General features: G+C 39.4%; 1 protein-coding gene across 1 annotated transcript in view; it reads right to left on the bottom strand.

The window, feature by feature from the left end:
• Positions 1-18,061, bottom strand: part of FREM2 (FRAS1 related extracellular matrix 2) — a 165,645-nt gene that overhangs the window by 70,016 nt on the left and 77,568 nt on the right. Inside the window, exon 4 of the mRNA XM_054701874.1 lies at positions 15,356-15,586. Coding sequence (XP_054557849.1) covers positions 15,356-15,586 — 231 coding nt within the window. The remainder of the gene's footprint in view (positions 1-15,355; positions 15,587-18,061) is intronic.

Genomic DNA, 18,061 nt, shown 5'->3' with positions numbered 1-18,061 from the left:
GCTGACTGTGAGAAAATTCTAAAAGGCCTCCAGTCCATTTTCCAGAAGAAGCCCGTGACAGAGTTGGTGCATACCTGGCAGGACCGATGCTATTTAGTGACCTACATAAACAAAAATGGCAATTTTGCCAACTTGAAAGTGTATCCATATGGATGGATGTCGCTATGACTGTGATGCATTAGGTTGAAGAAGAAGTTGAAAGTCTTTTGAACAGAATAGAGTAAAGAATGGACAAAATGAGTCAGAACATCACTAGGTGGGTGGTGGAGACGGGGTAACATTATGTGAAATAGTCAAACTGAAACCAAAGTTGGTCATGAGGGTAGTGATTGGTCAAATGGTGATGGATGGATGGAAGGAATATATATGATTGTGTGGTGATGTCTTACACAGTCTTCAAGAGACTGCTATCAGGTTCTAATAGAAGACTATCCCAATACAAAAGACGTACGCTGAAGACAGAAGGCAGTTTGATTATGTATTAATGATTTGAGTGCTATTATGATCCCTGTGTCTCCAGAAGATTCCACAGGGAATATCTCAGACTGATTCTTGATCTCAGTGAAAGTGCCGAAGCATGGGGAACCATGTTAATTTGACTGAAGCCCTGCATCTGTACAAAGAACAATAGTATTGTTCTATGGGATCCTCAGAGGAAATCCTCTGTGTCCCTTCATACTTGGAATTATGGGCATTTTACACTGTTTGGAAGAAAGCTCAACCCTGAAGGTCAATATCCTCTCATTATGTACTAGAAAGTCTTCCTGACCTTTCTGTGCTGCACAGTGTGTCAAAATGAGTCAGACAACTGCTATGAATTCCTTCCAGTTTTCTTCATTATTATCATTAATTTTAAAAAGCTAATTGAAAATGTATTTATTGATGAGTTAGGATGTTATTTTTGAAAGTCAGCTAGAGGATCATTAGCCAGTATATCGAAAGCTGTTAAGTGTACTGAACCCCTAAAATGTGATTTCTGTTCCTTTTTTTTTTTTTTCTGTATGGGTCCTTTTTGTTTTTGGTAGACTTTCAATCTGTTGTCCGGAGAAATGAACATCATTTATTCTGGAGGAAAGTTCTTGATGGTATTTTTTACTCCAAAAGATTGACTCAGATATTAAAATTTGGTGTTTCCAAGAATTAAAAACAGTGAATAGCAATGCCTCAACTAAAATTACAAAAGAGGAAAAGAAAGGAATAACAATGTGAGGGAAAGTAGGGAGGACAGGGAGAAGTAGGTTTAAAACATGCAGGCTCTGGGCCAATCAATTCTTAACCTAGAAATAAAACCCAATTTATATACAGAAATTGCTTTTTTCTCAATTAATAAGCACTCTTGACACACTTCTATAAATGTTACTGGGTTCTCTCATATGGATCAATATCTTCCAAAAGAGTAGCTGAATTTTAGAGTGAGAGCACTCTCTGAAGCCAGATTGCTCTACATTTTACTTTACAGATGAGAAAACTTGGGCTCATGGGATTGAATTTATTCATCAAGGGCTCTTACTGAGGGAGTCAGGATTTAAACCTAGCTCTTGCAATTTCTACTCCATTGTGCACTTAGCCCAAATATATTCCTTTAATGATCAATGATTTAAAATATAACAATTCAATCTTCAACACTTTTTTCTCTTGGTTTGGTTTTTTAACAACAGTTCCTTTAGAATTCACACATTTATTTATCAGTCCTATGGACCATGTCTTCAGTTTTCTTTTCCCCCTAGAGAAATGGCAATAACAAATAGTATACAACATTATATTGATGCAATTTTTAAAGTCTCAAAGATTCATTTTTAAGGTAGTGGAAAGGTATACTAAATAATAAAAATGACATAACTGAATGCTGATGGATGTGGTTCAACGTAAAACTACATTTAACTTAATAAAACATTTAGTTTCATAGTTTGATATGATAATCCCTACAGATACTTTGGGATTTGACTGGGAGTCTGTTTCACTGAAAGTCTCACATAATACCAAAAATGCTTCATGGTTACTTTTAAGCCAGCAAGCCACATTGCTTTTGATGATTATAAAAGGCCGCTGGAACAGCAGACACAGGCCCTCGAGGCCTTGTTCCACCCACCCGTCTCCACCCTGTCCTGTGCCCCAGGAGCTGACAAATGGGAACCACATCAAAGGTCTTCTTTGCTCGGACTTCTGGTCGGGTCAGCCAAAGGAGAGCACAGTCAGGAGCTGGGGGCAAAATCATTGTACGGGCCACAGTCATTCTCCTCAGGGCTCCAGTGCTGCCCCCCAAGTAAAGGTCTGGGTTCACCTAACTTCTTTCTTAGCCTCTCAGGTCAAGAGGTGTTCATGATACCCACTCTTACTGGTCTTGGGTTTTTTTTTTTATGATGCTTGGTGGATTCTCAAACCCTCCCTTACCTTTGTAAATAGTTAAATTGTTAAGAGCAGAGTGGTATTATTAAATTATTTTTAAAACACTCATTTTAAATGTGTGCAATTTTTTTCTCTTGGGACTCTCACTAATACACCAATGTGAAAAATAGCATCATTAAAAAATGATCTGTATATGAGATTGTATGACTAATTATTCATTCATCAAACATTGGTTGGGTGATTTCTACTCGCCAGACACTGGACTAGGCACAGGGAATATGGAATATACAAAGTCCCTGGCCTTGTGAACGTTTATTCCTGTGGTAGGATGGAGAGAAGGAAGAAATAAACAAATACTAGAAAATGTAGTGTATATTTCTAAGTGGCAAATGATATTAAGAAAATAGTGTGTGCAAAGGACATGGGGGGGGGCTATGGCAGTATAAGTTTCATGGGGGACTCTGTATTATATAAAAAGTAACTCTGATAGGGCCTCCCCTAGTGGCGCAGGAGGTTGAGCACCACGCTGTGAAGCTGTCCGCAGTAGCCTCTGCAGCGCTGGTTTGATCCTGGCTGGCCGGCGAGGGTCCCACATGGCACGGCAGACCTCTCCTGCTGCTCCCCTCAGCAGTGTATTTCATCAGTCTGCCTGTTCTGTTCCCTGCTCTGTCTCCGGTGAATCCTCTCACCCTCCCGCGAATCTAGTCTGTACCCCGGTTTTTGTATAATAAATAAATAAATCTTTAAAAAAAAAAGTAACTCTAATAGAGTCACATTTGAGTTGAGATTGCACAGGGGTGGTGAAATGTTCTATTAGAATAACTCAGGGAAGAGAATTCCAGGCAAGGGATGAACAAGTGAAAAGGGCCTCAGGCTAGGTAGCGCTGGGTGTGAACAAGGAATGACCTAAAGGACAATGTGGTTTGAAAACAATTGGCAAAAAGAAGAGGGTAGGACATGAGGCCAGAGAAACAATGATGGGATGGGATGGGCCCCCACGTGATAGGCACAGCCAGGACCATTGGAAGGACTTTGACTTTCGCTCAGAGTAACATTTTATGAAAATAAACAAAGACCACAAAATGGGGTGAAAACATGCAAAAGCTATATGTACAGAGTTTGCCTTAGAAAGGGAGTCAGCAACCATGACTTGTATTTGGCAGAGACTCAAAGACATGCAAATGCATTGGAAAGCTTTCTAGTGGAAAAAGGGGATGGTTTCAGGTAAGCCTTGAAGAAATCATCCTCTGCGGCTGTTGGGGGAGGATATTTGACTTTCTCCTAGTTGGTCTTCAGTTGGAAGTGGTGACCTAAAATTAGGGAAGCTGTCAGTTTTGATCAAGTCTTGATTATTTTGGACCGAATTCTATAGAGGTTGTGGTTTGGCTTCCCAGCTACTGTAGGTTGTGGGTTAGACTTGCATTTTTTAAAAAAAGATTTATTTAATTATTTCAAGCACTGGGTACAGTCAGAAGCATGGGAGGGTGAGAGAATTCACCAGAGCCAGAGCGGGGAACAAAACAGGCAGAGTGATGAAATACACTGCTGCGGGGAGCAGCAGGCGCCGCAGGAGAGGTCTGCGCGCCATGTGGACCCTTGCTGGCGGCCGGGGATCGAACCACACTGCAGAGGCTGCAGGCAGCTTCACAGCCCAGCGCTCAACCACTGCGCCACCAGGGGAGGCCCTAGACTTGCACTTTAATACACAGTCTGACGATTGTCTTTTTGTGTATCTAATCTCTCAACATGAAAGCATGAGAAGGCTTTGATTACAAGGTGCTGTAATCTGACATATTTTAAGAACATTATTTTTGGCTACTGTGAGATAGATAGACATTAGTGGTCAAGAGTCAATGTCTTGCCAAGGAGCAAAGAATCTATTTAGAAAGCTTAACAACCATCCAGGAAAGAGACTGAAAAGATTGGACCCGGTGGTGACAGTGGAAGTGGTACCTTATTGCTGTGTGCAGAACAACTATAGGAAGAGCCAAAAGAGTTTTCTGTTCTATCAAATGAGAACAGAAGATGAAAGATAACTCTTTATTTTGTTGTCTTGACCAATTGGAGGATGAAATTGCTTATTTATAGAGGTGAGGATTGTAGGTGAATCAGATTTGGGTATGGAAGTCAGCAGTTCCATTTTGGACATATTGAAATTGAGGTATCTTTTAAATATCCAAACTGAGATGTCTGATTAGACAGTTGGGTATATAATCCTGGATTTCAGCAGAGGTGTCCAGATGGGAAATATAAACCTGGGAGTCACTGGCATGTGGATGATTTTGTGAAGCTAGGCATCAGCGTAAAATCACTTAGGGAGGGAATGTAGATATGGAAGACAATGGACCTTAGTTCTGACCTGGGGCATTTGGAGGTCGGGAAGATAAAGGAGAGAGCAAAGGAGTGAAGAAGGGTCCCAGACAACCAAGGAAGTGTGGGTACTAGAGGCCAAGTGAAAAAAGTGTCTCTCAAAAAAAAAGGTATCGATCAATTGTTTCAAATGTTGCTTACAAATCAAGCAAGTTGAGAACAAAGATCATTAGATTTGGCGAATGGAAGTCACTGGTAATCTTCACCAGAACAGTTTCAGTGGAACAGAGGAGGCAAAAGTCTAATGGAGTGGGTTTAAGAAAGAATAGAAGGAGAGGGCCTTCCCGGTGGCGCAGCAGTTGAGCACTGGGTTACAAAGCTGCCTGCAGCATCTGCAGCATCGGTTCGATCCCCGGCCGGCCGGCGAGGGTCCCACATGGCGCACAGACCTCTCCTGTCGTGCCGGCTGCTCCCCTCGGCAATGTATTTCCTCAATCTGTCTGTTCTGTTCCCCGCTCTGGCTCTGGTGAATTCTCTCACCCTCCCATGCTTCTGACTGTACCCCAGTTCTTGTATAAATAAATAAATAAATCTTAAAAAAAAAAAAAAAAAAGAATAGGAGAGAAATAGAAGACCATGGGCATAAACATTTCTTTCAAGAAGTATTGTTTTAAATGGGAAGAAAGTAGCATCTAAAGAAATAACTTTTTTGTTTACTGTTAAGTTTTAATAAGGACAAAAATTATTCCTACCATTATGATGCAGGATTTTATTGAATATAAAATTTCAGTATAGAAATGATAAAACTTCAGTGCAAAATAATACACAAGTGGGGCCTCCCCTGGTGGCACAGTGGTTGAGTGCTGGGTTGCGAGGCTGCCCGCAGCCTCTTTAGCGCCAGTTCGATTCCCGGCCACCGGCGAGGGTCCCACAAAAAAAAAAAAAAAAAACAAACACAAAAACACAAGTGTCATCAAATAGTCCAGTAAATTTTGATGAGTTTCTTTTCATTAACTCTGGTATGACCTGGGCTTTGGCTGTCTTCAGGTCCTTTATTCTATGGCATTGTATGAAATATTACAGAAAGTCTAATTTCCTTATAAAAGTTAGTTGTGAATTGAATGTCTGTATTTCTCAAAATTCACATGTCAAAGTCCTAACTCTCAATGTGTTCATATTTAGAGGAGTAGTCCTCAGGAATTAGGTTTTGCTGCTATTGTTAGAATGGGACCCTCACTAAGGGATTGGTATCCTTGTAAGAAGAGGAAGAGAGATGTCTCTGTCTCTGTCTCCGCACCCCCCCTCTCTCTCTCTCACACACACACACACACACACACAGGCCATGTGAGTAAATAGCCAGAGGGCAGTTGATTAAAGTCAGCAGAGGGCTCTCACCAATAACCCAGTCTACCTGAACTTTAACCCTGAACTTCTAGCCTACACAACTGTGAAAAACAAATGTATATTTTATGCCACCGAGTCTGGGGTATTTTGTTCTAGCCTCCCGATCAGACCAATCACATACAATATTTATTATATGCTGCTAATCTATACTGGCCATTTTTTTCTCAAATAATGTATTCAGATAAGTTCCAAGTATGTGATTTTAATTTAATGCCTTGAGTATCTGACTTTCAGTTCCTCCCACACCCTATGGCCTATACAGGTTTGATTAAACAAGCCAGAACTCCTTGTCAGTGCCAGTAGGTTTGAATTATGAATAAAGCAGAAAGCCAGGTGTTCAGAGCTTGCCCTTAGCTCTGGAATCCACTCCTACACTTGTTCTGACAGAGGGTAAACAGACCCAGCACCAGGTTTAGATCTTTTGTTCACTACCTTCTGGCAGAAATGTGTGGTCTGTGGGAAGCACTAGAAAGGGGCATCAAAGAGATGAAGAGAGACTCTCTGATAGATTTTCCAATTAGCATTATTTTTCAATTTCACTTTCTATACACAATAGAAGGTTCTATGCAGACTCCCTCAAATAAGTCTAATTTTTTAAGTGTAAAAATCCCCAAAAGTGGAATTCTTGTATTACCCTTAAATTATTAGCTAAGACACATGGCTTTTTTTTTCCTATTGGCTGAGCTTTATTTTTTTTTTAAGATTTATTTATTTATGCATACAAGAACTGGGGTATAGGCCAGGGGTGCGGTGGGGGTGAGGGTGAGAGTATTCACCAGAGCCAGAGCGGGGAACAGAACAGGCAGAATGACTGAAATACACTGCTGAGGGGAGCAGCGGGAGAGTCAACAGAGGTCTGCTGCGCCATGTGGGTTGCTCCCTTACCTGGGGATCGAACGAGTGTTGCAGTGGCTGCGGACAGCTTCATAGATTGCGTCTTAACCCCCTGCGCCACTAGAGAGGCCCTGAGCTCTACTTTAAACACTTTACATTTATCAGCTAGTTTTATTCTTGCAATAAATAACCTTTTTAGGTAAGAACTACCAGGACTGTCATTTATGTCTGAGGACATTAGGCACTCAGAGGTTAAATCACCAGCCAAAGGTTTGGCTGGTAGGTGCTGATGCTGGTATTTGACTCCAAGAAATCTGACTCAGCACCTAGTTCATAGCCAACATGTTCTATTTGTAAAGGAATATCTCTCAGAGTTGCACAGAGCAACACTTACACCAAGAAAAAAAAAGTTAAATTGAGATTATGAAAAAGAGATAAATGGTGCTGCTAAACAGTGAATTGGAAGGTACAGCAGAAGCAAAAAACAAAAAACAAATCTAAAAAAATTTTGAAAATTTCTTGAAAGATCCAATGTGTTCAGCAAATTACATCGATGTCTATATAGACATAGCCATTATTTGTACATATGAAAATAGAAAAATATTATTGAAAAAATATATTGGTTTAATATACATATAAACATTATAGGAATACAATACATGTAATAAATATAAATACATGTAATATAAAAGTATCTAACATGTCAAATCTCATTAGCACATTAGATCAACACAAATTGCAACAGTTTCTGGGGAATAGTAAGAGTTACATTATGAAAATAGTAAAAACTCTCTATTAGATAAAGTGAGACAAAAGAAAATGATTGCAGGACTGTTTTCTAAACTTCATTAATGTTTATTTCCACATGGAAGGAGTACAGGTGACTTTTGTTTCTTTATTTCTCACTCTCACTGGCTTTTTGTCAGTGAACATGTGTTACTTTTGTATATTTACATTGGTTTCATTACTCTTTATTCTGAGAGCTAAAGCTGAATAGACTGAATGCATTATTCTTTATTAGTCAATGGGACTATATTGTAATGAGTAGTTTAGGTGATAACTGCAGTTTTTATTTTTAGGTTTTGACTTAGGATACCTTAGGCAAAACATGACTTCTGTTCTCAGAAACAAAGTAGCTGTAGTTACATTTGCGAGAGAATGTCAAACCGTCCTTTTCTCAATTTTACTGAACAGATTTTTTAAAAGCCAGACTTCCAAAAACATGATGGAACAAAATCTCTCCTAGAAATCTTTGCTATAATAGAACAAACAGGGGAAAGAAAATGCAGTGATGAATGAAGGCACTGAGAGGTTGTCATCTTTAAGAAGTTTGGCCATTTTAAAGATGACTTAAAAGATATTCTGTCTAGTTCCATCCACATTGCTGCGAATGGCATGAGTTTATCTTTTTTGATTGCTGAATAATATTCATTTGTGTATATATGCCACATCTTCTTGATCCAATCATTTATTTTTGGGTATTTGGGTTGTTTCCAGGTTGTACCTATTGTAAATAGTGCTGCTACAAACATAGGGGTACAGGTGCTCTTTTGAATTATGCTCAGTGAAATAAGCCAGAAGGGAAAAGAAAAATATTGGATGGTTTCACTTATAGCAGGGATATAGGGGAACCAAATAAGACATCAGTGTTAAAAAAAAAAAAGAACAGTACAAAACACAACAAAGCAAAAACGGACAATTATAAATCAGAGACATACTGCAGGGGAGGAGGAGGGAGAGGGATCAGAGGGAGGGAGGGAGGAGCACAGGGGACTGAGGTGATGGTGCACAGGTGCATTGGTGAAGGAAACTCTACGGGGACTATAACTGAGGGGGTGGGGAAGTAAATATTGTTTAAAAATGAACAATGGTGTAAAAAAATAAAAAATATATAAAAATTAATTTAAAAAAGAATTGAAAAAAAAGATATTCCAGTACATATTCAGGCTATTCTGATCGCCTTAGATTGGCCAACAAGTGGTAAGTGAGCCTGTCACCAATATATTTGAATTTGGACAGCTCTCTGGCATTTCTATGCCTTGGGTTTTTTTTTGTTTGTTTGTTTGTTTGTTTTGTTTTTCTTCTGAAACAGACATGGTAATATAAGCTAATCTTAGCAGGGACTTGAAAAAGAAACAAATGAGAATAGTGAAAACATTTCTAAGTCATGAAAATAAGTATTACAAATTAATATCAGGATACCAAGAATTCTCCAAATTATTCCTTGGCACTATTCAAAGATGTTGGGTTAGTGTGAATCTTTTTTTATTGAATGGTGATTGCAGAAACTTCCAAAAAGTTTGACATCACTAACCTATCTTTTTTTGCACTACTTTTTTTCTTATTCACCTGTTGGTGCCAGAAACTGTGTGCTATACTTTTAACAAGTGTTTAGAACATTTTGTTTCTATTAAAATGATGGCCCACGTTTCACAGTGATGGAATTCAAAAGGAAAAGATCTCTGATAACCATTAAAGTTGAAGCTCTTGCACACTTTCCTCACCATTTCTCTGTCATAAGCTGCAGTTTACTATCATTTAATTCAGGACCTTCAAATCTGGCACACATCTTGAGCTATCAGCTAGCCACTGACTTCCCTTTATCAACACTGTCAATGGTACAAAATATTTTAAATAATAATGCTTGGATTTCAAGTAACGGTCAGCTTATGTCGCCTGGATCATATCTCATGAGATGGGCCTCGTTCACTCAGAACACACAAAAATTTGCCCTTTGTATCCCAGGAGATGAGTGTTGTTTAGATACACATTCTACCTCTGCATAGAGCAAGGTATTTATTCTCCACTAAATAAAATATAGTATTACCCTCATTTGTTCCACCAAACAAAATTACAGACATCAAATATTTTATCCACTAGTTCCTAGATATATTTTAGTATAATAAAAATATCAGAAGGGGTCCATTGCAGTCAGAAGTCTGCAGATACTTCAGGTGTACAAACTGAATAATGGCATAAAATAGTTACAGGCTTTCAAGATTGGTGCTAGGTATCTGCACTCATATATCTATATATATCTGAGCTTGTGTTCTTTTAACAAATGTACATAAAACTCAATTTACTCTGGTTAGACATTACATAAAGTAAAAAAAAAGTAATAGCAATTTTATATAAATAAAATTTTAGGTCCTGCATATATTCCTCTTAACATATTTCCTCTGAAGAAATTAAAATGTTGGGCCTCCCTGGTGGCGCAGCAGTTGAGCGCTGGGCTGCGAAGCTGCCCGCAGCCTCTGCAGCGCCTGTCCAATTCCCGGCCACCAGTGAGGGTCCCTCATGATGCGCAGACCTCCCCTGCTGCGCCCACTACTCCCCTCAGCAGTGTATTTAGTCAGTCTGCCTGTTCTACTCCCCGCTCTGGCTCTGGTGAATTCTCTCACCCTCCCGCGCTTCTGACTGTACCCAGTTCTTGTATAAATAAATAAATAAATAAATAAATCTTTAAAAAAAGAAATTAAAATGTTTACTATTAACTAATATCTATATGTTTCTGAGAGGATGCAATTTTTCACAGGGAACTTATTCTTCCCATTAGGAAGCTAAGAGTCTTTTTTTTTTTTAATATTATGTGTGCCTACAACTTTTATTTATTTATTTATTTATTTATTTATATAAGCACTGGGTACAGTCAGAAGCGCTGGAGGGTGAGAGAATTCTCCAGAGTCAGAGCGGGGAGCAGAGCAGGCAGAAGGACCAAAGTACATTGCTGAGGGGTGCAGCAGGCGGCAGGAGAGGTCTGCGCACCATGTGGGACCCTCCTCTGGTGGCAGGGGAGTAGCCAGGGATTGAACCGGCGCTGCCGAGGCTGAGGGCAGCTTCGCAACCCAGCGCTCAACCACTGCGCCACCGGGGAGGCCCCAGGAAGCTAAGAGTCTTTGTCCGAGGTCAGCTACTTCTATGGGTGCTGACTCATTAGCATGTAGCACCTTGCATTAGCATGTAGCACCTGTATTGCTAATTGCAACAGTTTTGGGGATCAAAATCAGTGTGCCTTTTTCTCTAGCACCTGTATCCCTTGCTCACAAGAGAATTCCTGGCATGCAGCCGATGCTCAGTCAACATTGGACATATGGAACATATGGAAACATTATGCAAAGGTTGCAGTGATGTTGATTATCTTCCTAGAAAAACTTTTAGTCACATATACTAGTATATTTGAGGTGTGACACACACACACATGCATATACACACATATATGTATATACACATGTATGTATACACACTTGTATGTATATATGACAATATAATAAGAAAGAAGGAAGTAGGGTTTTTTGTGTGTATGCACTGGTACTAACACAAGACTTAATTGCAATAAGGTTGAGACCTCCTGCTGCAGTGTCTGGCTCACAGAGGAGCTCTCACATGGTAGAGACTGGTAATGGAAACTCTGGACTTTCTGGATTCCTTGGACTAGGTTAGATACTAGGGCAGGAGGAACAGCAGTGATGGAATTTCCTCAAAGTCCTCCTCATCTCATGGAAATCTGCTGTCTGCTTTTGATCATAGTCCAGCCTAGCTGCAGCAGATCTTCTAACAGAAGTCAGCTGTCACCATTCAATGGCATTTCAGAAGAGTATTCATTCCCTCAGATGAAGTATAACTCCACCCATCTCTACCAGTACTATGGCTGTTCAAATAAAACAGACTTCTAGTAGCTGACTTTGATAGAGACTAAAGGATGGATCCATTCTTCAGGCTTCCCATCCACAAAATGAGTCAAACATTAAATACACATTTCAATCCCTTCCAAATGGAACTTTCTATGTGATATGAAGGAGATTGTGGAATCAAACTGAAACAAGGGAGATTATCAAAGGCATAGAAAAGGACAGAAGAATGAGGGAAAACTCATGACAAAAATGATGATAAAGAAGATTTTCTACAGGTGGTGAGGGGGAACAGACATCTGAAGCCTGTGAGGTGTGACAAAGAAAGCTCAACATCTGCTCAGCGATGTTTTCTTATTGTAGTTTTTCTCTTTATACAATTGCCTTCAATTCATGGGCAAATTAAATCTGTTGATCTACTGAAGAAATGACTAAACCCATTTGTCTAAGGTGTTGTTGATATTCACAATGATGTCCAAACAGTCTAGTCCCTAGTCTGGTTTCCCACAGCATTTCGGTGGGTAACACGCAACAAAATATGTGGTTTCCCAAGCCTTTCTGAGAGTTGACCTGTGCCTGGGAGGTCCTGTGATTGGCAGAAACAGGTATCAGGCAGCAGCAGTATCTGCATATGCTCATGCTGGAAAGCTACCTCCACTTAGTCATGGTCACCCCAGAACAATCAGGGCCAGGGTTGGGGTGTCAGTTGCCATTAGACTCTCATGAGCCCCTGGCATTTGAAAATGGGGGTGCTCCTCAGATGATGAGGATAGTGTGATGACTGGACCCACTCTTTATTTATTTATTTTTTTAAAATATTTATTTATTTATTTATTTATATAAGCACTGGATGCAGTCAGAAGCGCAGGAGGGTGAAAGAATTCACCAGAGCCAGAGGGGGGAACAGAACAGGCAGACTGACGAAATACACAGCTGAGGGGAGCAGTGGGTGTGGCAGGAGAGGTCTTTCGCTCCATGTGGGACCCTTGCTGGCGGCTGGGGATAGAACCAGCACTGCAGAGGCTGTGGGCAGCTTCGCAGCCCAGTGCTCAATCACTGAGCCACCAGGGAAGGGCCCTTGACCCACTCTTTAGAGGGGGTCAACTCTATTTATTATAGAGCTGTGGTTCCCAGTGACAGGGTCACAAACATCTGGAGGTGTGAGAGTTATTACTGAGCAGCCATAGGGCACTGAATGTGTATAGATCTCTATGTGTAGATGAAGGTCCAGGCTAAATAAAGAAGCACATGTGTGTACACATTATTTTTGCAGTGGGTATAGATACTTATGCATTGAATGAAATAGCCACTTAAAATATTTACCTAAATTACAACTATGTAATTTAAAAAATACAAATAAAAATGTTATGAGTATAATTATGAACATGTAAGAATACAGAATTGTATGTATATCTATGTTTGTGTGAATGTGTGTGTGGACAGAGCTTATGTGGGTTTTTTTTTTGATCATAAAATTTGGGAATTAATATTTTAAAACCTGTCACACATGAGATTTGAGAGCATCCTAAAAATAGCAAATAAAAAGCACATGGTTGGTTGCCAGTGGCAAAAACCATGTGATTAGAGGACTGGAACTTTCTTTTTCTTTCTTTTTTTTCTTTCTAAAGATTTATTTGTTTATGAATACAAGAACTGGGGTATAAGCCAGAGGTGTGGGGGGATGAAAGGATCCACCAGAGACAGAGTGGGGAGCAGAACGGGGACATCTACTGAAATACACTGCTGAGAGGAGCAGCAGGTGAGGCAGGAGAGGTCTGCTGCACCATGTGGGTTGCTTCCTGGCCGGCTGGGATCGAACTCGTGCTGCAGTGACTGGCAGTAGCTTGATAGTGCTGTCTTTAACCCCTCTGCCACCAGGGAGGCCCAGGACTGGAACTTTCAATCACACATACACCCCAACTTCTGGAAAAGGGGAGAGGTACTGGAGCTTGCCTCTAATACTCATGGCCAATGAGATGGTCAGTGATGCCTATCTAATGAAGCCTCCAAAATGCCTGATGGACTGGGCTGTGAACCCTGGTGGTGAGTTTGCTGGGTGGTGAACCATGATGTTTCCATGTACAATCATCTCAGGTTCCAAACCTCACAAGGCTCCTTACTTCAGGACTTCATCCTATGTGTCTCTTCATCAGACTGTTCATTCATTTCCTTTAATATCATTTGTAATAATTCAGTAACCCTGATAGTTAACAGGTCTCCTGGTTTTCATGAGCTACTCTATCAAAAATAATTGAATCCAAGCAGGGGACTGGGAACTGCCAATCTAATCAGTTGATCAGAAACACAGGTCACAAAGCCGGGTTTGTTTTTGGCATCTGAAGTGGCAGGCGGTCTTGTGAGACTGAGTCCTTAATGTGTAGAAGAATCTGAGGACATCTTCAGAAATGAGTGAATTGAGAACTGATTCAGGATGGAGTTGAACTGCAGGACTATTGAATTGTTAGTGTTTGGTGGTAGGGAAACCCCTCACCCATTGAAATGTCAATATTCTACTTCTCAGATTTATTATGGGTATAGAGTATGGAGTGTCACTATGGGTTTATAAATAGGAAGGCACAAGTGAATTTAATGTCTTATGCCTTAAGGTAAAGTATGACAATTATACAAATTGGGAAATAAATATCAAGAAGTGGTTTCAAACAAACTTTAATAAGTCAGTTTATATATATTAAAGCTATCATAGATTTATTCAAATGAAAGAAGCTTTATTATACTTTATTATACTAGTTAACCCAAAACTCAGGACTAGAAGAAAAATTAATTATTTATTCCTAGATAATGAAGACAAAATTAAGTGTAGTTAAATGCTAACTGTTCTTTAATGGAAATTATAAACATAATAGAATTTCACATTTAACTACAGGCAGAAGTGTTATTAAACAAACAAAACCAAGCTCCAGTTCTCTCAGGCTCTTGATTTAATTATGCTCAGTCTTTTAACCCAGAGATTTCCACACATGTCTCCATTTCATCTGCTCAGTAGATTGTATCTTCACAAAACATGGAAGAGTTTTTTGACGGACAAAATAAAGTAGGCTGACTGTTTAAAAGAAAGTCACGCCTGGTTTCTGACAGGATTTCAGCTTTAGAAGAGTCTCTCCAAGCTTTGTATAAATGCCAACACTCAGAAAACCATTCAACCTCCCCCCTAACCCCCCCACAACTGCATTGAGACAAGCCAGGACTGTAGAAGAAGGTCAAGTTACACACAAAGCAGCTAGGTTCACTTCTACCAACAACAGCCAAGGGTGTGCATGAACAAAAAAAGTCATCTAATAGAAATTAAGAGCAATGATTCAAGTGCTATTCACAAAGAAGTGGGAGTTGGTGGGGGATATTAGGTAATAAATGTAGGAACATATGGCCAAATGAAAATTTTTGGCTGGTACATGAATCCATGAAGGAAACTTGAATAATTAAGTATAATATGTAGAATAAATTAATTCCAAAATGGTCTAGTTCTTAAATTGTTTGCTTAAAGGAAATTTTAAAAGACAGTTTAAAAACTTAAAAAGTAATGAATTAATTCAAGACAAATGAGATGAGCAATACTGGTTCTAAAGAACAGAATTATAATGAGAGAACATGCTGATAATCCTATCCATATTTATAAATCATTCACTTGAAACAATGTAGTTTCTCTTCATGAGGTTTAGATTTCCTCTCCTGTCAGCACAGTATCTGAGAATATTGAGCCAGTAACTCAACAAAACCTCTTATAGAAAGTCTAAATGTTAAATTTAAAACTTCCTCTATAAGGTTTTTTTGTAATAGAAATTCAACAGCAAAAATGAGTGGGTGATAGCTCTTACCATCTCCTGGGTCAACAATCTCCACTGTGATCACTGCAGGGAATTCCAGGGCAGCCAGCACCGGCTCTGAGAGAACCACCTGGAAGGTTTCAGATTGCTCGTGTTCTCCATCACTCACGATCCTCACTCTCCACGTGGCCCTGGTCTGGCCAGGGTTAAACTGCACTTGTTTCTGTGCTTTGCCCTTGAAGTCTTTGTCTTTTTCTGCAGTCCCATCTTTGGTGCCAATACCTTCAAAGAAACACAATATCGTTTTCAATTGGACTACTAGAGTTTGTTAATTTTTTTTTGTATGTCACTTTATCCTGAAATGCAAGGTTGATCTTCCTTTGATTTCACAAAATGGATACTTGGGTATGGGTCTTATGATCAAGGAGTTCTAGGGTAGGGGCCTCCCTGGTGGCACAAGGGGTAAGGACAGCAGCCTCTGCAGCACAAGTTCAATCCCCAGCCAGCCAGGGAGCTACCCACATTGCACAACAGACCTCTCCTGTCTAGCCCTCTGTTCTCCTCAGCAGTGTATTTCAGTCAGTCTGCCTGTTCTGTTTCCCACTCTGTCTCTGGTGAATCCTTTCACCTCTGGCCTATACCTCAGTTCTTTTGTGCATAAATACATAAATAAATCTTAAAAAAAAAAAGCTCTAGGGTAGATGTAGAGCAGTTCATGATTCCATTGGAATCTTGCCCCAATTATGGTTTTGCTATCTATTCTTTGGGCTAGGTTTGTGTTTTGTAAAACAAGGCTAAATCGATATTTGTTTCTCCTACATGTTCATACAATCTAAAACTCTTCACAACACTCTAAAATTCTTTACATTTACTTTTGCATATGTTATATTTCATGCTTCAGGTTATAAACAACATAACGAAAATTCCTACTTAGAAAATAAAAACCAAGAAGAGACTTTGTGAGTCAAAGAATATTCTGATAATCTAAGTCATCAAAGGCCAAGCATAAAAAATTATAATTTTCCCTAAACATTTAATGGATCAAGACCCTTAAGAGAATTTAACTCTGTGCTTGTTAACATCAACACTGTCAGGTTTTCCTTCATGGACACACCAAAATTACAGAAAACCATGTGAGTAGTAGAAAGCTAAATATGTATGGTTATGATGGGGAGTATGTTTGGCTTACTTTGTTGGCTCATTCAAGGTCAATTTCAAGCCAGTTTCTAAGTACATTACAAGAAAGCTTCACTATTATTATGCTATGTAGTCAAATCATAGAATATATTATTTACACCAGGGAGTAACAGTCAACAAATTTAATGTCACAGAAAAATTACAGAATTACAATATACTCATCCTAACATGTCCTGAAGTTCTGCATTAGAATCTCTTAGTGAGTTAATAGAACCAAGTTTTAAATATATGTTTTTAAACACTAATTTTTTAGAACATTTGGTAGGAAAGCTTTAAAAAGAAATAAAATCTAATGACCCAGAATTAAAACATTCTTCATATTGTTTCTCATTTACTTGAAAAACTATCACATTTTTAAACATTCCTTTTGTTCTTCAAACTAGAACTCAAGCCATAAAAATTCATTGAGTGAGGGCCTACTCTGTGCCTATTCTGTTCTAAATACTGGGATTATATCAGTGAACAAAAGAGAAAAAAAAAAATCCTGCTCTTGTTGTGCTTATACAAGATGGATCTGAATGTTTATTCATCTAAATATACCACTGACTGTTAGTTTCATCTAAAAAAAAATGAAAGTAAAACTTTCGTTAAGATATTTCTGCCTTATAGATTTCAGAAACATAAATGGGATAAAACAGCAGGTACAACATGATTTATATAATGGCAAAAGAAGAAATGGCACAGAACCAGGAAATCAAGCACTACATGTTTTGCTGAATGTTCCAGACTTCCTGTTAGCTCTCTGGTTCCTAATGCACACAGGGTGGTTGTCAACACCTCTTAGATCCACCACAGTTCACTGCCAAGGTGAAGAAGAAAGGAACCATTTTCCCTGAGACCCAGCATTCATTGACCCATCCCCAGTGGCATGAACAGCAAATGAATCTGCTGGTCAGGCTCTGGGCTACTGCACATTTTTCATTTTGTTTTGTTTCACCAAAAACATATTATTTTCTTGGAGATTCAAAAGGTACGTTTTTTTTTTTTTAAAGGAGTTGATAGACTACAAAAATGTCCACTACTGGGCCTCCCCGGTGGCGCAGTGGTTGAGCGCTGGGTTGTGAAGCTGCCCGCGGCCTCTGCGGCGCCGGTTCGATCCCCGGCTGCTCCCCGGCCACCGGAGGAGGGTCCCACATGGTGCGTAGACCTCTCCTGCCGCCCACTGCTCCCCTCAGCAGTGTACTTCGGTCCTTCTGCCTGCTCTGCTCCCTGCTCTGGCTCTGGTGAATTCTCTCACCCTCCCGCGCTTCTGACTGTACCCAGTGCTTGTATAAACAAACAAACCATCAAACAAACAAACAAATAAATAAATAAAATGCCTCTATAAAAAAAAAATGTCCACTACTTCTAAATAATCACCTTTTCTCAATGATAGTCAAATCACCCAATCTAATAAAAAGTAAGTTGTAATCCCAAATCCCAACTGATGTTGCAAAAGCCCCCATAACTTTTCTGGTAGATATGATAAGTTTCCCAATCAGATATAGATTACAAACTGACATTTTTGTTTCACCAAGCAAAAAAGAATGGTTATGAAAAAGATGGTTGCCTTAAAACGCT

This window comes from Talpa occidentalis, unplaced genomic scaffold (assembly GCF_014898055.3).
Source record: "Talpa occidentalis isolate TD23 unplaced genomic scaffold, MPIMG_talOcc4v2.1 talOcc4.5, whole genome shotgun sequence".
In the NCBI taxonomy this organism is placed as follows: domain Eukaryota; kingdom Metazoa; phylum Chordata; class Mammalia; order Eulipotyphla; family Talpidae; genus Talpa; species Talpa occidentalis.
The sequence above is the reverse complement of the archived record's forward strand: the minus strand, read 5'-3'. Positions and strand labels throughout refer to the sequence as shown.